The sequence below is a fragment of the Gopherus evgoodei genome, chromosome 18 (assembly GCF_007399415.2).
Source record: "Gopherus evgoodei ecotype Sinaloan lineage chromosome 18, rGopEvg1_v1.p, whole genome shotgun sequence".
Taxonomy (NCBI): domain Eukaryota; kingdom Metazoa; phylum Chordata; order Testudines; family Testudinidae; genus Gopherus; species Gopherus evgoodei.
The window spans coordinates 16600357-16623898 of record NC_044339.1 but is presented as its reverse complement, the minus strand read 5'-3'; the positions used below and the strand labels follow the sequence as shown (position 1 = coordinate 16623898).

Below are 23542 nucleotides of genomic sequence, written 5' to 3'. Positions count from 1 at the left end.
ATCTGCTCATAGCAAGTACATTTCTAATCAACAGAAATTACTGAAGGGAGCCTTGTTAATCTAATGAAGGTGATCTTGTTAATTCAGTCTTAAGTATAGAGCTTGTTTACACAAGATTGATAAGCAGTACTATTCTTAAGTAACTTAAAATCCTAGGTCTGTTTTATACAGTAGAACCTCAGAGTTACAAACACTTTAGGAATGGAGGTTGTTCATAACTCTCAACAAAACTTTATGGTTGTTCTTTCAAAGGTTTACAACTGAACATTGACTTGATATAGCTTTGAAACTTTACTGTGCAGGAAAAGTTGCTTTTAATAACCATCTTAATTTAAATGAAGCAATAACAGAAACAGTTTCCTTATCTTGTCAAAATCTTTCTTTAAATGTTCCCTTTATTTTAGGAGTTTAATACTATTCTATATTATATTTGCTTTTTATTAATTTATTTACTTATTTTGTCGCTGCTCCTGCCTGACTGTGTAGTTCCAAATGAAGTGTGTGGTTGACTGGTCAGTTTCTAACTCTGGAGTTCATAACTCTGAAGTTCTACTGTATACCTAGTGCAAGAGTAACAAAGTGCTTAGTGTGGTAATGTTGGGGAGGGGGGCGGTGTAGAGGAAAATATTTTTAAAGGAGTGGTACTTGTTTTTATTTTGAGTTTTTGAATTGCTCACGGTTGGCAGAGCAACAAATAAACACAGTGTAACTGTTTCATTTGAAGTTTCCTGTTTTGTATAATCTCATTTTATTTCATAGGAGTACTGTATTAGTTTGTCATTTCATTTCCAATGTTGCAATTTACACTTTATATAGCAAATTTGGGTAGCCAACTTCATAAAATTTAAAAAGCAGACACTCCAGCTGGAATGCTGGAACCTCCCTGACTCATGTCACCTGTGGAGCCAGGGCTGGGAGCTACAGCCACCTGACACAGGTAGGAGGCAGCGCCAGCTGAAATGGGGCTAGTATGGGTGATGACCGGGTGCCTCCCCCCACCTGGAGTAACTTAAGCATTTTTAGTAATAGGATTATTGTATCCAGCCAGAGCAAACACCAAATTATGATCTTGATTGTGACATCAGAACTAGACCTATATGTTTTGTCCTGTTTTTATCTAACATTCTTTCAAAAAGTGAAGGCGGTCAGGTAGCTATTTTTGTAACTTTTATAAAAACACAATTGTGGGTTTTTTTTGTTTGTTTTTTTTTTAATTAATTTTCCTTTCAAATATATTATACAACAACCTAAGAGATTTGTGAACAAGACTTGACATACATCTTCTGGTTGAAGCGATCTCACACTAACATAATATCAGCACTCCTTAAGAGGTATATAGCCTTAAAGCTACGTATCTACAGTCGTCTCATCTTTATAGTGTACATCCATGATGATGGTTTTACAGAGCTATATTGTTGAAGGCAGTTTAGCACTTACCTCACTGTCAGTTTAAACCTAGGGCATTTTAGTTCCACATTTTATGAACACTAAATTCATTCAGATTTCTAAAAAGAGTAGTTGACTTCAAACAATCTCCATCCCACTGCATTTACTCCCTTTCCAATCAGTCTGTTTAGACAATTTTCAGGAAATAACTCTGACTGTTAGCATATTTATAAAGTCATGTAGGAAACAGACACCACTACTCATGATACTTAAATTTTAAGTTCCAGGTGAAGCTGTTTTCACTAGAGACAGCTGACACATGATGTATCCCCTCCCCAAGTTCTGAAACACTTGATCCTTTTCTCAGGAGGCACCGATATCCCTAACAATAAAGAAGAGATTCAAAAGATTACTATGCAATAGGAATATTTTACTCATTATGCTATCATTAGAAGGAACATAATTAAGTTGAAAATCGTATTTTTGTCTGAAAATTGTCATTTGTATTACCATAAATAAATGTAAGGAACACCTGAGATTACTAAAATAGTTTTCCCTGACCTTTCCATCTCCTTTTCCTGTTAGTTTTAGATTGAAGATTTATAACAAATTTCAGGGCATGCTACTTGAAATGGAATCTATTGGAAACAAAGCTTTTGAAATTAGTGTCATTTAAATGAAATTTTAATTAAGTGCTAGAAGTGTTCAGTACTGTACACTGTTCCTGCCCTGAGGAAGTAGAAGGCTCAAAAGTATATGACATGGCATTTTAATATGTAGATAAATCAGGTAAGACTTTTATCTGCTGAAGGTAAGTGTAGTATTTATCAGCAAACTCAATCTCGGGGAGCTGACCAGGGGTTGTTTTCATTAAATTGGATTAAAGTTTCAAAACTCAGACTCAAGTGATGCAACAATGTTTACCTGTGCACAGCAGAGTAGCCTAAGGCAGTCGCAGCTCCTTCTCATAGACTCATCAACTTTAAGGTGAGACAGACATGTCATGATCATCTGGTCTGATCTCCTGCACGTTGCAGGCCACAGAACTGTTGTCCACCCACTCCTGTAGTAGACCTATAACCACTGGCCAAATTACTGAATTCCTCAAATCATGACTTAAAGATTTCAAGTTACAGTGAATCTGCCATTTACACTAGTTTAAAACTGCAAGTGACCCATGCCTTATGCTGCGGAGTAAGGCAAAAAACTCCCAGGTTCTGTGCCTATCTGACCCGAAATATGGCAAGCAGACCCTGAGCAGGTATTGTAGAAACACTTAGAAGCCTCAGTTAAGGATAAGGCACTGTGTGTACACAGTATGAAAGAAGACCCTAACCTAAAGTTTGTAATTGTACTGTTAAAGTAGCTTTTGTATTGACACCATAATCTGAAAAATAGAGCAATCAGATTTGTGAATAGAAGATAATAATATCAAGCTAGGAGCAGTGTGTTTGGCCAGGTGGTTTGTCATAGCCAGGCACTGGATTTTAAATGAATGTATCTTTAAAAGGAGAGACTTGGCTTGAGATGTGGACCCTTCTCACGACTGTGTGTTTAAAATAAATAATATGACACTTTATCCTAAGAAGCCCCTGTGACGTAGCAGCTTTGAAAGTTAGAAAACCACCAGTGTTCTGTTACATTAGTGATAGGTATTATCACCAGTACTTGTATGTTCAGACTTGGACTTTTCACTTGAATTAGGTTTGCACATACAGATATTTAAGATGGAAATTGAAATGATGTGGTGCTTTGGCACAATACTTTGAACCTTCTAAGATGAATAGCCAAACTCTTAGCCCGAATAATAAGTCAGAAAGAAAATGTGTAGGGTCAGGACTCAGAGCATGAAGTATTACGTATCTGAACTCCATTTTATGTATTCTCCCCTAATACAGAAAAGGGCATGCTCAGCTGTTTTTGTCTGATTGTTCCTGTAATCTGATTTTATTCTTGGAGTTAGAACATCTATTCTTTTTTAAAAAAATAAAAGCCTGGAAACAAAAGCTCATATTTTAAGCTCTACCAAGAATACAACTGTGACAAAATGGTGTATTTCAGTCAGTCTCCATTGAGAAGGGAGAGAGTTGTTTTTTCCCCCCAAAGGAAACAAAAGAAAACCGCCCCTTCCTTCCCTGCGCTCTACCCTTCAACTCAGAGTACTTCTCTGTAAACTAAGTTTTCTGTCGGCCAGAGTTTTAACTCTACTCAGACACTGGATTTTATGTATTTATTGGCTTTCATCCTGAACGAACCTTTTTTTACCATGCGTTAAGAATAAATAGAAATTGGGAAGATGGCCTTCTGTAAATGCTCCAAATAATTAGCTGGGTTTGCCTATTTTTAGTGTGCCTATCACTCTGATTTCCAAGGTTTCAAAGGATTATTTTTGCTGCTGCTTCTTCACCTGATTTGTGCATCTGTAGATCCACCGTTGGGGGAGGGTGGGAAGAAGAATTGTTAGGTCCTTTTCCCAGACTCCTTTAATAAGGAAGGTCTGCAGAAGACAATGCCAAGTCTGTGGAAACAAAATGAACATCTGAGAATAACTGGGAAGCAAGCTAAAACAGGCTTTTACTAATAACTCTGTATGCGTTTTCTCAATCTCCACCCTCTGAATCTTTTGACAATCAGAGAAGAGTGAACTTCTTGCTGTCTTTGGGAGGAGGGTGGGGAATTATTTAAAAAAAAATACTATGCCTTATCTTATAAATGTGGGGAAAGGAAGGATAGAGCGGTAGGTGACTTTCCCAAAAGTCAGTGGTAGTCAGGCATGGAACCCAGATCTCCTGACTCCCTATCTTGTGATTTAACCATATAACATTGCAACAACTATTGAGTTGCTTTGTTGTTAACTGCTGTAATATTCAGCACCTAACATGAAGTACGTCTGCTCTTGTTTCTATGAGGCACGTTATTTAAGAGAATATTGATGTTGCGTTGTACTTGATATAGTAGCTTTTAAAGCATTCATGTAAACATCTTAGTAGTTTTGATAACATTCCATTTGAAACTAATTGGCTTTTTCTTCTTATTTGCCTGCAATGATTGTTTGTTTGTTCTTCTTTTCTCTCCAGGCTTCTAGTTAGTGCCTCCCAGGATGGCAAACTTATCATCTGGGATAGCTACACCACAAACAAGGTGAGAGTAATTGACCTATTGCTGCTTAATTAAAATTTTGACTGAAAATACAAGGAAAATGAATATTGTTTACCTGCCTTGGCTCTTAAAGGGATACAGCCAAAACCTAGTTTAGGCCCAACAGCTGACCTCTAAAATTATGATTTTAAACAATGTGTTTAGAGACTTAACTACTATCTGTCTGTGTTTTCACACTCTCTCTCTCTCACACATATATTAAATATATTCACCCAGCCTCTGAAAAACTAAAAAGATTTCCAGGCCACCCAGAGGATTCATGGGGTCTGGGGCAAAGCAATTTCAGGGGCCCTTTCCATAAACAAAAGTTGCAATTCGATAGAATACCGTATTCTAGTTGGGGCCCCTGCCGGGGCCTGGGGCAAATTGCCCCACTTGCCCCCCCACCACCACTCTGGGCAGCCCTGACTATTTCATTGTTCAATGAGTGTACTTTTGCTTCACTGCTGTGGGAAAAGCTGCCATCAGAGGGAGTAGAAGTTAATTAGCAAACGTTTCCCAGAAATGTGCTATATGAGACAAAGCACAGCCATACTAGTCTGGGCTCTGTAATAAAGCAGAGAATTACAAGAATGCAAGTAAGAGACGGTCTCTTTCTGGCTGTAGTAACATGACATGAATAAGGGTTACCATGGCTGTGGTCGGTGTCAGGGGCTACTGTTATCAGCGCTTCAATAAATTCCATGAAGGGTGAAAAAACAGTGCTTGTAAATATTACAAAACTGGTTGTGGAGAACTTAAAATAAAAATTTTCAGCAGGTAAATGGCAGTTAAATAAGCAGAGCGCTTTTTTTTTAATTGAAAAAGACAATGCCGAAATAGGAAATAAAATATTTCTACAGTGATTTCCATATTAGGATTTCAGAACTCTTGAAAACATTAATTAACACTCAACATCCCTTGAAAGCAGGAATTTGCAACCCTATTTGAGAATTAGGAAAACTGAATCACAGAGATGTTGCTACTTGATTACGGTCACGCAGGAAGTCTGTGGAAGAGTCAGAAATAGAATTCTTTGTCAAGTGCTCTAGGTACAAGTACATCATTCCACAGAAACAAGATCCATTCAGTGAAAGGGAGACTTTCCAATCCAGGAGATATGGGCATCTTCTTATTACTGGAAAGTTTTTGATTAATAGTTGAGTAGATTACACCTGAAAACAGTGTGTCTAGAGCTGAAAACAGATTGTCTAAAAATATTCTATTGCCACATTGTGGCTAAGCAGTGCTCATTGCAATTATGCTGCACATGATGTTAGTAATAACAAAGAATGCAATTGTAAATGTGTTCTATCCTACCGATGAGATTTGAACAACCATCTTGAGGCATTTTATTAGCTTTGTGGTAGAAGATGCATGTTTTGCAATTAGTTGGCTGTGTTTTTAGCACGGAGCATTGCTCCGCTATTTGGACTTTTTATTTCACACCCATTACCACCGGATTTGTAATGGCGGTAAATGGAGTTTGTATGCGTAGAGGGACAAACGCCTTTCTAATCCGTAGTCAAGAAATATGAGGAAATCATGGATATTTCAGAGCCCCACAATACATATAACAACATGATCCATCCCTCAAGGAGTTTACAAACTTTACTTCAAATGCAGTGCAACGAGAGGAATAACAAGACAGTAGGTTGAGATTAGAGAAGGAAGGACAGGGTTAGTATTAATAAGACTGTGTGGTTACTCAGTGAAGGCTAGTATACGGCATGGGGGAGCAAAAGAGGAGTTTGTTTAAATAGTGAAAGGCCTTGGTTTGCTAATTTACTTGGTAAGTGTTGAAGTGGGTTTTAAGGCAGGATTAAAGGAGGGGCAAAGTAAGTCTTTTCTTTTTGCTGTTCATTGTTCCTTCCTCGTATATAATCCTGGAATTAACAATTTTTTACCTACCATAAATTGAGCACCAGTATGTTTTCTCAAGCTAAAACATAGCGTTCAGCCTATAATCAAAACCATTGACTAGCTTTTGTGGCTTTTAGCAGAGCTACCGATTAAACTGGATTCTCTGCTAGGGTGCAGCTCTGAAGTTTTTAATTAAGCCACTATTTGATTTGACAAGTTAAATGCGCAAATTATTCCTGAAATAAGGTTGGCCCTTGTACTCCAAGGACTTTTCATCTTTTTCATTATTCTTCCTCCTGCTACCTTTAAAGAAAGAGTAGTGTCGTTACAGAGAAGATGTAAATAAGAACCTCCTGATGATCAATTGACTTAAAGATAAATTATGTATTCTGTCTGTGCTCCAGGTCCATGCCATTCCCCTGCGTTCATCTTGGGTGATGACCTGTGCATATGCCCCCTCTGGAAACTATGTGGCCTGCGGTGGTCTTGATAACATCTGTTCCATTTACAACCTGAAAACTCGTGAAGGGAATGTACGTGTCAGCCGTGAGCTGGCTGGTCATACAGGTGAGCATCAGTTCTGAAGGGTAAACTAGTTGTGAGCTGAACGCATGATGAATCATGAACATTAGATATGGAAAAGATCAATTAGGTCATCTACTCAATCCTGCAATGCCAGAGGACTGGTTTCCTACAGTATACAGTCCAGTCTTATTTTAAATGTCCCCAGCAATGAGGCTTCAATCATTTCGTTTGAAAGACTATTCCATAGACTGGCCTCTATCAAGAAATTTTTCTTTAATATTAAACCTGAAAGTTAAGTATCGTTGTGTGATCCTGTTGCTTTTGTGCATACATTTTTGCACCTGGTAAAATACATTTTTCCCCCTTGTGTGTTCACTTTTCCAATAGGTGACTTTCCCTCTTCCCATTCCCCAAGCCAAAAATCAGTCATCACCTTGCCAATTTATACATCTTTAGTTTTTAATCTTTCTTCAAAAATTGTTCTTTAGTTGCTCACAAGCACTATATTTGTTACAACTTTTGTAACACTTTAAACATCTAAATAATGAATATAACAGCTTCACCAATCTCTAACAGCTTCATAAATCTTTATTGCTCACTTCCCCAAATAGAGACAATGGTCCCTTACAGAAAACATGTTGCCAAGTGCAGCATTACACACATTTAAAATAATCAAACTCTTGTTATATGTAATAAACCTTGTGGCAGAATATTGGACAAAATTTTTTTCCTTAAATACATGCGTCTCAACTTCTTACACTTTGTCCGCAGTCTTAAATTAGTCTTTATTTACCTCATTGTTGGTGCTGGTTTATTTGAGAGGGCTCTTATTGTAAAACCATATCCTAGGAAGCTTAATGTAGTTTGGCCAAATATTTTGTCTTTGGAGGTCATGAAGGGGAAGATTTAGTGATTACAAAAGGGAATTATTTCATTTTTGCAACTCCTTTTTTTTCTTTATGGAAAATAAAACTGTTACAGTATAGCATATCTGCTTAAAGGTATTTTTTTCCTCTATCTTGTATCCAAGCTTTTTCCTGATAGTGAAGGGACACTACATTTACAAACTCAAATTGGAGAGAAAAACCTAATTGGTCATGCATTTGTTTTATTGTGGAGTGCTATCAGATATCTCAGACTGGCTGCTGGTGCCAGTTTTTATTTCTGTGAACTAGACAATTTCATCTTGCTGGGTTTTCATTAGGTCCCAAAGATTTGAGGTCTGATTTTTCAGAGATGGTGCCCTTTCAGCTTGTTGCTTTCACCAGGAGCTGTGGAGGCTGAGCACCTCCTGAAAATCAAGCCCATTGTGTCCAGTCTTGGTCTCTAAATTACCATCATCGTTCTGGAAGGCAGAAGAATTGGTTCTTTGACTTTCAGTTTAAACCATGGTCTGTTTTTCAAGGTCTTCCTTTTTTTTGTAGGTACGTACCCGCGTTCACCCTGCTGTCCCCACATGTTCAGTCACTGATACTGGATAATTCCTTTGGAGTCCCCAGAATTAATTACTTGGCTGCTCAGGGTACTGACATCTAAGAACCTCTGATGTGAACTTCAGATTTAAATCCCAGAGTGTCTTATATCTTACTACTCTTGGAAGTCTGTAGAGATGTTTGGCCACAGAAATATCTGAAAGCCTTTAAAAACCCTTTTCATCACTAAAAACTAGGACTGTAGTGCCCCGTGTTCCAGGATCCACAGTGGCTCCTTTTCAGTGGCTCAGCCTCCAGAAGGAAGGCACAGAGCTACTTTAACTGGATGCTGGAAATTGCCCCTAGCGTTAAATTGGCGTAGGTTGTCCTATACTGCTCCCCGGTGCTGGAGGTAGAAGGGGACAGAAGGGAGGGAAAGTGGTCAGAGTACTGTGCACTACAGCTGTTCTGGGGCTTCTCTAACCTACATCTGGGCCATGCCAGAATCCTGGAGACTACAGGGCTACATTCGGCCCTCCTGGGGTTCGCTCTTTTCAGAGGTGCAGCACAGAATCTGGCCCAACCTTTTTCATTAAAGTAACTAATGACTCTGATAACTAGAGATAAAGAGAAGTTAAACTGGATAATGAGCTATGATTGTGAGAACAAAGGTACCCATGTAAGGGCTCCATTTTCTTTGAAGTAAGATAATCTACTAAGGCAGCTAAAAGCAGAGGGGATGAGCTCAGGATTTTTCTCTTCCCCCTCTAAAGTCCAAGAGCATTGCAGCAGTAACATCCCATATCACAGCAGAAGTTGAAAGGGTAATTCATTAGAGTGACTTCTACCTGCTGAAGGAATGTGTGGTTGAGGAAAAAGGAAAAGAAGCTGAAAGTTTAATAGGAAGAAGTAGCCACCCAGAAATAGGATGTAAACTGGCTTGATATCCTGCATTGTCGAGGTCTGGGCTGGAACATTGGTTTAAAGAGTGCCTGTACTGATTCTGGAGAGCCCAACTGCCCATAACAGGACTCCATTTATCTTAGATTTTATATAGTACCAGTCACTTTAGTAGCTATGTGCTTATAATCCTAGTATGTGACATACTCAGCGCTATATCAGCAGGCCTTTGTTCACTTACAGATTCAGTAATAATACACCCAGGAACCTGAGGGAGGGAATCAGCTTGTAATAAGTCGTATCTGTCAAGGTTGCAACCCTGAAACTGTGTGTCATCTTTATGCTTCCTTTGTTTCTGTAAAGAACAAAATTCCAAGATGCAGCAAAACAGAGGCCTGTTATTCCAGAGGCTGCCAGCATGGCTCTGGAAAAACCTTTAACAGCTCTAAAAGGAAACATCAGGCAGGCTGTGTGCCTTGCTGTTTTTCTGCCTGATCAAGCCTTTACCTATACAGTGTAAAGGAACCCCTCTGAAAATTGTTCATTGAAGGAAACCGAGGTTATTTATACACAAATCATTATAATAGCCAAACCTTCCCAAGCTTTTCTTTAATGAAAAGAATAACTAAAATGCATTAAACCATATTGTAGATGGCACTTAACGTCTTTGTATCTCGTGTTTCTTTAAAAGCATAGATTAGTTACTTGGTTCACTGGAGTTGTGTACTCTGTCTGAAATAGAGATGTTGACTAACCAAGAAAATAGATACTTAGTAGTTGTGATAACCAAGCAAACCATGATCCATAAAAAGTACTTTTCTTTAATATCTGTTATAAAAGAAAATGGAACTAGCTGTCGCATACATTTTTGTTGGGTATCCATGATGCAGCCTACGTGCATGTCAAAATCCTAAAAAAAAAGATTGGAGCAATAAAAAGCCATGAATATCTTTTCATTCTTCTTCGAGTGCTTGCTCATATCGATTCCAATTAGGTGTGCGCGCACCACATGCACGTTTGCTGGAAGATTTTTACCCTAGCAACGCTCGGTGGGTCGGCTGGGTCGCCCCCTGGAGTGGCGCTGCTATGGCAGTGAATATATAACACTGCCAACCCAGAGGCCCTTCAGTTCCTTCTTACCGCCCGTGTCGGTTGTTGGAACGGTGGAGCGCGGCTCAGCTGATCTCCATTTCCCTAGCTACTCATCGTTCCTTATTAATAGTTGTGTATATAGTTATAATCTCTATAGTTTGTAGTTAGTTTTAGTCGTTTCTATAATGTATATAGTTGTGAGGAGATCGGGGATTAGCCCCTTCCCCCCAGCTGGTACCAGGGCTCATGCCCGGGTCACCAGGCTTCAAACCGTGCTCGGCCTGCCATAAGCCGATGCCAATGGGAGATCCCCACAACTCCTGCCTTAAGTGCCTTGGGGAATCCCATCTCTCAGATAAGTGCCGGATCTGTAAGGCCTTTAAGCCAAGGAAGAAGAAAGAGCAGGACTTTCGCCTCAAACAGCTCCTGATGGAGGCAGCTCTTAGTCCAACACCCTCGGCACTGAGTGCTGAACAATCTGTATCAGGGAGAAGCGCACTTTCGGCTCCGGATCGCCCCGGTACCGCTAAGGCCCCTTGGCACTCACTGTCACCGGCATCAAGGTCGGCTCCACACCGTTCCCTGTCACCGCGAGTCAAGAAGCATCATAAGACTCCCGCTGCTTCGGTGCCGCCTGCACCACAGTTGAAGCACCCGCCTAAGTCGGACCACCCGGCACTGACACCTGCCGCGGCACCGCCAGCTTCGGCACCAGCGATTCTGGTCCCACAAGGACCGTCGAGTCCGGTGCCTGAAAGCTCCCCAGCGCATGCTGTGGTCGAGCTCACTATCCTGTCCACGCCTGAGACCTTTTTCCACGGCGAGGGATTTGATTGCACTGACAGAGTCTGCACTGCCTCAATCCCTGGCACCGCCAGTGCGGGTCGTTCAGTCTATTGGCAAGCCTGCCCTGCTGAGGCCACCCTCCGTCGGCATCGCTGAAAGGCACCGATCAAGATCCCGGTCCCGTCCGATCTCGGTCCTGACGCCATTCACGGTCCCAGCACTGCTCTCCATCACGGTACCAGTCGCATTTGCGGCACCGCTCAACGTCCCGTTCACCGGCCCGGCACTCCCGGTACCGATCCAGCTCCCAGCACCGTTTCCGGCACTGCAGCTCTCGCAGCCGCTCCAGGCGATGAGCCTCAAGATCCTGGTTGACCTCCTGGCACCGTTACGGCGCAGGTCTCATTCATGGTACCGTTATGGCACCCGGTACCGCTCCCCGGTGCCGCACCGAGATCAATCGACTAGAGACGTGGCCCTTTCTCAGGGTTTCTCAGCTCCTCCTTGGCCGTCTAGACACACCTCAGTGTCATCTCACGCGGACAGTGCTTCCTATGCACAGGTCCGTGACTCAGATGTGCCCAGCCGAGTCTTCCAGGAGACCCAAGGTCAAGAACAAGAGCTTCATCAGTGGTCGTTCTGGACACCTTGGGCGTATCACCAAGCCCAAGGTGCGCACCCAGAAGCACCACGCTCCGTGCCATCTGAACACCGGATGCCAGAGGCAACTGTAAGCTGCCCCCCTCCTGTGGGTACGGATGAAGAGTCCATTCCGCCGACAGACTCTCAGGTCCCACCTGAACCTGACACTGCCCAAGAACAAGATCCCACGCAGGACCCTCTTGTACCTGGCCTCTCCTCTTCCTCCTCTCCAGATGAGGCGGTGGTGGGGACATCCTCCTCCGGCCCTCCCTCAATTGACCTGAGGGCCCATCAGGATCTTCTGAGGCGAGTGGCCCAGAATATGAATCTTCAGGTGGAGGAGATCCCGGAGATAGAAGACTCTGTGGTGGATATTTTATCAGCTGACACCCCCACAAGAGTAGCCTTGCCCTTTATTCGTACGATTCAGGCAAACGCTGATACCATCTGGCAATCTCCAGCCTCTATTCCGTCCATGGCCAGGGGGGATGAGCGGAAGTACATGGTACCCTTGAAAGGGTACGAGTATCTGTACATACACCCTCCTCCCTGGTCGTGCAATCGGTTAACAAGAGGGAGCGCCATGGCCAGCAAGCTTCTGCTCCAAAATCCAAGGAGGCTAGGCACATGAACTTATTGGGCCGCAAGGTATACTCTGCTGGAGGCCTCCAACTCAAGGTGGCGAACCAGCAAGCCCTGCTTAGCCGATACAACTACAACACCTGGACGGCGGTGGGCAAATTCACGGAGCTAGTTCCCCAGGACTCCTGCCAGGAGTTTGCAGCCCTCTTGGAGGAAGAAAAGAAGGTGGCAAGAACCTCTCTCCAAGCCTCACTGGACGCGGCCAACCCAGCAGCCAGAACTCTGGCCTGAGGAGTGGCCATGAGGAGAATATCATGGCTTCAGGAGTCAGGCCTCCCACCTGAGTTTCAACAGACTGTACAAGACTTGCCCTTTGAGGGCCAAGGCCTGTTTTCTGAAAAGACTGACCCTAGGCTGCAGAGCCTAAAGGACAACAGGGTGATCATGTGCTCAGGTCCTTCCATCCTCAGCCTCAGCATGCTTACCACCCGCCTAGGCCGCGACAGACTTCGGGAGAAGACGCAGCCGGGGGAATCGCAGAAGGCAGTCTGGGCCCCAAGGGGGTCAAAATCAGCCACCCCGCCCCCCAACCACCCACAGGACCCAAACTGAACTTTTGAAGGGACGCCCAAGGATGGCATACTAGTTCTTTCCCAGGATCCTTTTCCTCCTTTTTACAACCATCTCTCCCATTTCCTCCCTGCGTGGGCCCAACTCACATTGGAGCGTTAGGTCCTACGCAAGGTAGAATTGGGATATCACCTCCAATTTATTTCCACCCCCCCCATCCTTGTCCCTCTTCAGGGACCCCTCTCATGAGCAATTCCTCTTGCAAGAGGTACGGATGCTCCTAACCATGAGAGCTATAGAGGAGGTACCGAAAGACTCGAGGGGCAAGGGTTTTTATTCCCGCTATTTCCTAATCCCCAAAGCAAAGGGGGGGTCTGAGACCTAGCCTAGACCTGCGAGGACTCAACAAATTCATTATAAAGTTGAAGTTCCACATGGTATCCCTGGGGACCATCATCCCGTCCTTGGATCCCAGAGACTGGTATGCCGCCCTTGATATGAAGGATGCGTATTTTCACATGGCTATTTACCCACCACACAGACAGTACCTTCGTTTTGTGGTCTACCATCAACATTTTCAATTTATGGTCCTTCCGTTTGGCCTTTCTGCGGTCCCACGAGTATTCACAAAATGCATGGCTGTAGTCGCCGCCTCCCTCCGTCGTCATTGAGTACACGTCTTCCCGTATCTCGACGATTGGCTCATTCGAGGGACCTCCGAGACACAAGTCACCCGTCATGTGGGCATCATCAAGGACCTATTCAGGCAAGTAGGCCTGATGATCAATGTAGAAAAATCCACTCTGGTTCCCACTCAGAGAATAGACTTCATTGGGGCCATCCTGGACTCCACTCTAGCCAGAGCCTGCTTACCACGGCCCTGGTTTCAGGCAATGGTATCAATTATCCAAGGCCTGCAAAACTTCCCGACAACTTCGGCTCGCACTTGTCTCGGCCTCCTAGGTCACATGGTGGCCTGCATGTTCGTGACCAAACACGCCAGACTACGCCTCTGTCCCCTTCAAACTTGGCTCAACTCAGTATACCACCCGGGCAGAGACAGTGTAGACATGATCCTCACGATCCCCCCGAGCATCATACACTCCCTGAACTGGTGGGTGTCGTCTGTCCTGGTCTGCGCAGGGATGCCTTTCCACCTGCCTCAACCTTCAGTGGCCCTGACCACAGACACGTCATCTCTGGGTTGGGGAGCCCACCTCGAGGATCTCCGCTCTCAAGGCCTTTGGGCAGCTCAAGAACTGTCCTTGCACATCAATGTACGGGAGCTGAGGGCAGTCCGCCTCACGTGCCGGGAGTTTCAAGGGCATATACAAGGCCATTGTGTCTCAGTGTTCACAGACAACACAGCGGCCATGTTTTACATAAATAAGCAGGGCGGTGCACGTTCCTCCCCCCTTTGTCAGGAAGCCATCCTGCTCTGGGACTTTTGCATAGCCCACTCGATCGACCTGGTAGCGTCTTTTCTCCCAGGGGTTCAGAACACTGGTGGATCACCTCAGCAGATCCTTCCTGTCTCACGAGCGGTCGATTTTGTCCAGATATTATCCATTCTGTTTTCCGGAAGTGGAGTTCTCCCTGCATAGACCTCTTTGCCTCCCGCAAGAACAGGAAATGCCATGTGTTCTGCTCCTTCCAGGGTCACTCCCTGGGCTCCCTATCAGACGCATTCCTGATAGTGTGGACGAGCCATCTCCTTTATGCCTTTCCACCATTCCCGCTGGTCCACAGAGTCTTGCTCAAGCTCCACAGAGACAAAGCCGATCTGATCTTGATTGCTCCAGCGTGGCCAAGGCAACACTGGTACACTATGTTGCTCGACCTCTCACTGGCCAACCCAATCCCTCTACCTCTTTGGCCAGATCTCATAACTCAGGACCACGGCAGACTTCACCACCCAGACCTGCAGTCTCTTCACCTTACAGCATGGTTACTGCATGGTTAAGCCTGTCCGAGTTATGCTGCTCTGCCTCGGTACACCAAGTACTCCTGGGTAGTAGGAAACCTTCCACTAGGTTAACGTATCTGGCCAAGTGGAGGCGTTTCTCCTGCTGGTGTGAGCAGCGTAACATTGTTCCTACCGAGGCTCCGGTTCCTACCATCTTGGACTACCTCTGGTCCCTAAAACAACACAGCCTAGCGGTTTCATCAATAAAGGTGCACTTGGCGTCCATCTCTGCCTTCCACCCAGGGCAGAATGGCCACTCGGTCTTCTCTCACCCCATGGTTTCGAGGTTCCTCAAGAGCTTGGAACATTTATACCCACAGGTCCACCGCCTCGCCCCAACCTGGGACCTCAACCTAGTTCTAGCCAAACTTATGGCTGCTCCCTTTGAGCCGCTGGCAACCTGCTCGCTGCTGTACCTGTCCTGGAAGACAGCATTCCTCATAGCCATTACATCAGCAAGATGAGTCTCTGAACTTCGGGCTCTCACGGTCAATCCCCTGTATACAGTGTTTCACAAGGACAAGGTACAGCTGCGACCACATCCAGCCTTCCTCCCTAACGTGGTATTGGCCTTCCATATCCATCAAGATATCTTCCTTCCGATCTTCTTCCTGAAGCCACATTCATCACGCCGAGAGCAGCAACTGCACTCCCTAGACGTCCGTAGGGCTCTCGCATTTTATATCGAGCGAACAAAGCCCTTTCGTAAAAGACCCCATCTCTTCATCGCGGTAGCAGATCGAATGAAGGGCCTACCTGTCTCCTCCCAGAGGATTTCATCTTGGGTGACGTCGTGCACCCGCACCTGCTATGACTTGGCTCATGTTCCGATGAGCCACCTCACCGCACATTCTACTAGGGCTAACGCTTCATCTGCTGCCTTCCTGGCTCATGTACACATCCAGAAGATATGTCGTGCAGCTACCTGATCCTCGGTCCATACCTTTGCGTCACATTACGTACTGGTACAACAGTCTAGAGATGATGTGGCATTTGGCTCAGCAGTTCTACATTCTGCGACATCTCACTCTGACCCCACCGCCTAGGTAAGGCTTGGGAGTCACCTAATTGGAATCAATATGAGCAAGAACTCAAAGAAGAAAAGACAGTTACTCACCTTTGTAACTGTTGTTCTTCGAGATGTGTTGCTCATATCCATTCCAAACTCACCCTCCCTCCCCTCTGTTGGAGTAGCCAGCAAGAAGGAATTGAAGGGCCGTTGGGTTGGCAGGGGTATATATTCACCACCATAGCGGCGCCACTCCAGGGGGCGACCCAGCCAACTCACCAAGTGTTACTAGGGTAAAAATCTTCCGGCGAATGTGCGTGCAGTGCGCACACACCTAATTGGAATGGATATGAGCAACACATCTCGAAGAACAACAGTTACAAATGTGAGTAACCGTCTTATGTATCTTAGCTGTTCAGTGACGTCCTTTAGAGATGGCCCTGTAAATTAGTAAGATCACTAAAATGTGGTATGTGGGTTCACGGCAGGGTGAATGTGGTCTCTACAGAGGGTGAAAGACTGTACTATATTGTAGAGGGCTAGAAAGGGTGCATCAAAAGAGGTGATTGGTTTATTTGTTAGTGTGAAATCTTAGAGGGTCAGTTTTAATTAACTGCTCTTCTAGTGCAGGGTTAAGCAAGGCTGATGCAATAAACTGTAATTGGGGGTGACATCTGGTTCTGGACCTGACGGTGAATGAGGACAGACACGGATGGATTTTAAGCAGCAGGCTGCAACTCTGTTATACTTAACGGAGGGGAGGGATACTACCTTCCTAGTCACCTGTATTTTAAATGGTTCCAATGCAGAGGTTACAGGGCTCCTCCCATATAATCCAGAACTCAAGGTAGACTTTCCTTGGCCTACCCCTAGGACTCAGCTTGCTCTTCAGAATCTGACCATCACCTCTTCTGAAGGGTAAAGATCGGAGTAAAAGGGGGGGACCTTACTCCACAAAGACCATAGGTCTTCCCCTATCCCATGAGCACAAGGCCCCTCAGTAAAATCCCAGGCCTTTGACTTCTGGGAGCCATTCCTTTTAGCCTTCTAACTGCACTGGAAACTGGCTGAAAGTTGCAACAAACTAACTTCTCTGCCAAGTACTATCATGAATTACTAAATCCTCTTCCTGTTTAACCTGACCATGCATGGAGTATGCTCAGAGGAAGGTGAAAAAATCCCCCAGGCCTATGCTGATTTGATCACAACAGGAAGAAGAACATTTCTTCCTGACCCCTACACAAGTGATCAGTAAGACCTGCAGCATCTGCAAAAAGAGTTACTTGAGTGCTTGCTCATGTTGATTCCAGTAAGTGTGTGCGCCCCATGTGCACAGTTGTCAGAAGGCTTCCTCAGGTTCGTGGTAAACTGCAACCATTACCAATTTACAGTCCTCCCCTTTGGCCGGTCAGCAGCCTCACAAGTATTTACCAAATGTATGTCACTTGGAGCTGCTGTCTTCCTATGCCAAAGGCAGGTACAGATATTCCTGTACCTTGGTGATTGGCTGCTCAGGGGATGGTCCAGGGACCAAGTGGAGTGCCAGGTCATCTTTGTAAGATCCATCTTCGACAGACTGGGTCTCGTGCTCAACAAACGCAAATCAAACTCTATTCTCCACATTGGGGATAGAGCTATCGGAGCAATGCTGGACTCAGGTCAGGGTATCCCTGCCGGAGGCTCAGTTTCAGACAATGACAGAAATTATGTAAAGCTTCAAGCGGTACCCCACCACCACAGCAAGGAATTGCTTGAAGCTCCTTGGCCACATAGCAGCATGTACATATGTGGTACAGCACGCCAGGCTGAGGCTCGAGCCTGGCTGGCATCAGCCTATCGGCCAGGGCACAGCAGTCTGGACAAGGTGTTCATCCTTCCGGCACCAGTTCTTGACTTTCTCCATTGGTGGCTCAAGCCACAGGAGGGATGCGAGGGAGTCCTCTTCGCCAAGCCCCAGCCGCCCATGTCCCTAGTGACGGGCGTCAGCGCTGGGATGGGGTGCTCACCTGGGAGACCTTCAAGCCCAAGGTCTCTGGTTGCAAAACAAGCTCTCACTCCACATCAATGTCAAGGAGCTGAGAGCAGTCTGCCTGGCATGCCAGATCTTCCAGGCCCACTTGCAAGGGAAGTGCACAGGGGTGTTGATGGACAACCCAACTGCTATGTTTTATGTAAACAAGCAGGGTGGAGTTTGTTGCTCTCCCCTATGTCAGGAAGCCCTCAAGCTGTGGGACTTCTGCATAGCCCACTCTATTCAGCTGGAAGAATTCTGTCTCCCAGGTTCCCAGAACAAATTGGCGGACTATCTCAGCAGATCCTTCTGTAATCATGAGTGGTCTATCCAACTGGATGTAGTACACAACATTTTCTAGGGGTAAGGAGTTTCCCAAATCAACCTGTTTGCCACGAAGAGCAACAGAAAATGCCCTCAGTTCTGTTCCTTCTATTATCACAGTCCAGTGTCCCTCACAGATGCGTTCCTCCTCCATCTCTGGATGGACTAGCTGTTGTATGCATTCCCACCATTTCTACTTGTCCATAACGTTCTCCTCAAGATCTGCAGGGACAAGGCTGCAGTAATACTGGTGGCACCAGCCTGGCCTCTCCAGCACTGGTATATCACACTCCTGGAGCTGTCTGTGGATGCTCCAATCTCATTGCCCCTGCTTCCGGACCTGATCACCCAAGACCATGGTCGTCTTCATCATCCCGATCTCGAGTCTCTTCACTTCACTGCTTGAAAGCATCATGGCTAAACCCGATGGAGCTGATGTGTTCTGAGCCCGTTAAGGAGGTCCTTCAGGGCAGCAGGAAACCTTCCACTGCGAGCAGCTTCCCCCTAGAGAAGAGTTAGATTGATCCAAGTAATGTCATGAGGACTTGTTACCCTTGTGTATAAGGCCACCAGTTTCCTCTCTTTATGTTGTCTTAGTACAAGATAGATTTCTTCTCATACTCTCTTCTGCTTGGACTGTGAATCCTTGTGATACTCACTCACAGCCCAGGTTGTCCCAGATAAGAACTATGAGAATTTTCAACCCTAGTCTTATGTGAATGAGTATCATCTGTTCGTTTAAGTCTCTTTTTCTTTAATAACCAAATGGACTTTGTGTTTTTCTAGTGTTCGTTTTACTCTTTGCTTGGATAAGCAGATCAGCAAACATTAGATTGGTGTAAGATTCAGTCTGTAAATTAAAGTGGTCCTTAACCAATTACTCTGATCAGTACTACTTGTGGAATTTTTGACTCTTCTTAATGGTTCCTGTCTGAGTGTATCTACACGGCAGTCAAAGGTGTGACTGACGCACGTGTTAGACATACTCTAGTTAGCCATGTACCAGTGTCAATGAAGCCACAGTAGTAAAAGCTATATACAAGCCCACCTGGGGCCCAGGTTATGGTCTTGGGCAGCTATCCCAGGCTGCTGCAGTTTGAGTGCTATCTGAGTTATGTGTATATGTGCTGCAGTCACATCTCTGACTGCAGTGTAGACATGCCCAGTATATGCAGGAGAAGAGGCTTCACTACATGACCAACTCAATCTGAAAAGTGGACATGAATTTGCGGCTTTGTTCAGCCATGTGTTACTTTTTGCAGGTTACTTGTCGTGCTGCCGTTTCCTGGATGATAATCAAATTGTTACGAGCTCTGGAGACACCACTTGGTAAGCAGTCAAATTGTAATGTTTTTACTAATGGCTGCATATTCAAAAATACAGATAATATATTGGGGGGAACTTGTCATAACACTTAGTAATAGCAATAGTGTTAAAGTGCTGTATGAAGATGCTGTAAGCAATCTTTGGTATAGAATTCTCATAGGACACATGAATAAAAACCTCTAATGGCTTGCAATTTAGGATAAATAACACACAAATGGAAATACTGCTGTTAAGCTTTACAAACTATGCTTTTGAATATCCGCCTTTTAAATAAAATACATTGGGTGTGTGAAAAGCCAGACTTTGAATTTTTTCCTTTGCATTTGTCAGACCATGGCTTTTCTTACCATTTAGGTACTTGACAGACCCCATGGGCTAAGTAATTTCCATCATTGATGTTTTTTATTAACATCTCTAATAAAAAGAAGGCAATATTTTTAAAATGTAAAACTCTGTACGCATGGTCTATAAGAACTCATCCAGAGCAATTATGGCTCACTGAGGAAAGAATTAAAGTTTCAAAAATATGGATTTTGACACATTCTGGAGCTATAACTTTAAACAAGCCTCTTGTAGCAACAGTTAGTTATGAACCAGTGTCTGATCAGAGGAAATAGCCCTCCCGGAATGGTAATGTCTGTTTAATTGTCTTGTATACTTTTTAAAAATCCATTATCAAATTATTGAGGAGTGAACTTCATGTATACAGGCAGTAAAGAGTCACAATTAGTGCATGTTTTACAGTTGATTTTATGCCAGTGCCATTTAATAAACCTCCAACATTTTGCACTTCTTTTTTGCACTCTTACTGTTGGTTGTTTCAATCTGAATAGCTTTCAGAATGTCTTTTTAAAAAGTTAGCACAAGTGAATTTTAAAGGAATATCACTAAACATTTAACAAAACACTAATTCCAAAACTAAAAATTTCAGTCTTTGAAAAATATTCTTATTTTGTGATCCACTGGCTTAATATAAACATAATGTTCTGTTGTAATTTGTATGCTCCATAGTCCATTTTCAGAGATCAGCTAAAACACTTAAGGAGTCGTCTGTAGAGCATTTGCTTCTAGAGATTATGCTCTAGTCCAGTGGCTCTCAAACTTTTTTACTGGTGGTCCTTTTCACAAAGCAAGTCTCTGATCATGACTCGCGCCCCCCTCCCCCAAATAAATTAAAAACGCTTTTTAATATATTTAACACCATTATAAATGCTGGAGGCAAAGGGGATTTGGGGTGGAGGCTGACAGCTCACAACCCTCAATGTAATAACCTTGTGACCCCCTGACCCCCAGTTTGAGAACCCTTGCTCTAGTCTTACTAGCAAAGAAATCTTGTTTTTATGAGCTATACTTTTAATGTAGTTTTAGCTCTTCTGCCATAACCAACAAAAGAAGAAGCTCGTTTAGGTTACAGATCTATAGAATAAGGCTTAACAAGACTCAGGATATTCAGCAAATTCAGTCTATGTTCTGTTCTTACACTGAATTGTTACTTAAAATGGATTTAATTTTAATCCATCAGAACTGGAAAGGTAATGTTAGATTCCCCCAAAGTTAGCTCTGTTTCTCGACTTGCACAGTATTTCTGTGCTGCTTGTAGTGCGGCCTGTTTAAATGCCTGCTTAACCAATAAATATTCATTTTACCAAAATATTAAATGTAAACCCAAAAATTCACATGTTGAATGAATAAATCTTAAAGGGAAAATAGTAGTACATCCACTAGGCAGCAGTACTTGAGGTGATTATTTTGAAGTCTTCCTGAGGGTACGTCCAGACTACCTGCTGTATCGGTGGGTAGTGATCAATTTATCAGGGATCAATATATCGCGTCTCATCTAGACGCGATATATCGATCCCCGAACGCGCTCCCCGTCGACTCTGAAACTCCACGAGAGCAAGCAACGGTAGCAAGATGGATGTTGATTGTATATGAATGATCCTTTTTAAATACACCAAGAATTGCTAAAGTGATACTCTTTGTACAAGATTATATAGCTTTTAGCAGGTTTTGACTGTTGCATGTAATATTTTTCGAAGTCCAGGTAGGGTGTTGAGTACACAAATTGTGGCCTTCTCTTATAGCTTAGCCACTGGCAAGGGATTCCTTTGTTTCTTGTTCTTTATGCATATGCATTTCTGGAACACAAGTGGTTCATAATGAAAGCTGGTTCTATTAAGAAAAAACTTCTGCTTTTGTGCTAATGGTTCCCTTCACTTGTGGAAGGAGGAAGCCAGTAGTCTCTTTCCTCTAAGCCTGCACTTTCCTAGAATGGGGAACTAAAGAGGAGACGGACATGGAGGGCGTGATGTTTTCTAGATGCAAATGGATTAGGGCTGGAACACTAAGCAAAATTTCATATCATAGTTGGAACTGACTAGTGAAGGCTGATTGAGAATTAATTACCGAACGTGTGGTTTACATAGCCAGGGAACCCCAAAAAACAAAATTAGCTTCTGCACTGGCTCTAAGACAAAGCTTAATCTACATTGTGCTCACCTGCTGGGAAAGAGAACAGACAAGTTAAATCTTTCTTCTAAATATCTCTGGAAAGTCTGCTGCTTTTGTGGATGATGCAGTCAGTATTTCATCCCCTTTTTTATACCCTATGATTGTCACTGTGGTGATCTTGCTGTCAATGGAAAAGTGTAGGCACTGACAGCCATGAGGCAGCAGTGAATTATTCTGGCTGAATTATACACCCTCAAAAAGCCGCTTTTTAAAATGAATGGAAACACTGACTCAAGCTTAACTATAGCAGCGATAGTGGGTGCTACTCTAAAACAGCTCTACACTAGTGTTAGAACGCTGCCATGTTACAGAACTCCATGTGTCAACAATGATGAACATTAGTCACTTTGCTCACTTTATATTGCTGGTAACCCAGCCAAGAAGCTGATCCTCTGTAACCAGAAATATGTGGCTCCATCTGAAAGTACTGGTGCCTTTTTAAGGCAAAGACTGAGAGCTTGCATATGATATACCAAAATGTCTCAAAGAAGAGCATCATCTTCCCATATACTTTGGGATTAATTTTTCCCTTTTTATCTTAAATACAAAAATTAAACCATAGAAAACAAGTGACAAACACAGCCAAGTCCGGGCTAACCAGCCCTGTCTGACATTCTAGTGATGTACTGCGAGACTTGTTTTAAAAAATGAATTTTATTTGATGATTCTAATTTTTGTCATTTTGTCGCTTCCCCCTTCCATCAAGCGCCCTTTGGGATATTGAAACTGGCCAGCAGACGACCACATTTACTGGACACACCGGGGATGTCATGAGTTTGTCCCTGGCTCCTGATGCCAGGTGTTTTGTTTCTGGTGCCTGTGATGCCTCTGCCAAACTGTGGGACGTTAGAGAAGGAATGTGTCGGCAAACATTCACTGGCCACGAGTCAGACATCAATGCCATCTGTGTGCGTATGAACTCCGAATTGGGGGGGATGGGGTTTAAGTTCATGATATATACTCTGCAGTCACCTGTTAAATTCTAACAGATAGTGCATCCTGGAATATTACAGCATAGTTTTTCCAAAACAAAGTGTTTTCCACAGTTGACAAAACTACATTCAATTTGTTGTATGGCATAAAGTTTATTGCAGTAAATGACAATTTGTTAGGTGCTTAAATAGTATGTTACTAAAGTTTTTTTTGATAGTAATACTTATTATTTCATCTTCAGAAGGCTTTAAAAACATTAGTGCCATGTGATGGAGATAAGGTACTTTTAGCTCCTCTTTACAGCTAGGGAAACAGGCAAAGGGATGTGGCAAAGAACACAAAAGGAGTCAAACCAAGCTAGGAGTAGATCTTTAGTTCCTAACTCTCAATTCTGCGCATATGATGACTGGCCTGCATGAGTACTCCAAAGTACCAAATGAAAATGGTCTAGCATGTCTTGTACTATCTAAGATTTCATAGTAGTTGTCCAAATGGAAAAAGCCCTGTTCCCAAAAGCTGCAAAACACAAATTATCTTACACTATAATATCTTTGTTTTGTTTTAAA

General features: G+C 43.6%; 1 protein-coding gene across 3 annotated transcripts in view; it reads left to right on the top strand.

Moving 5' to 3' along the window:
* Positions 1–23542, top strand: part of GNB1 (G protein subunit beta 1) — an 88430-nt gene that overhangs the window by 51835 nt on the left and 13053 nt on the right. For all 3 annotated transcript variants that reach the window (XM_030537507.1, XM_030537506.1, XM_030537505.1), the window contains exons 5-8: positions 4464–4527; positions 6792–6954; positions 19469–19535; positions 22750–22951. In XM_030537507.1, the coding sequence (XP_030393367.1) occupies positions 4464–4527; positions 6792–6954; positions 19469–19535; positions 22750–22951 (496 nt within the window). The remainder of the gene's footprint in view (positions 1–4463; positions 4528–6791; positions 6955–19468; positions 19536–22749; positions 22952–23542) is intronic.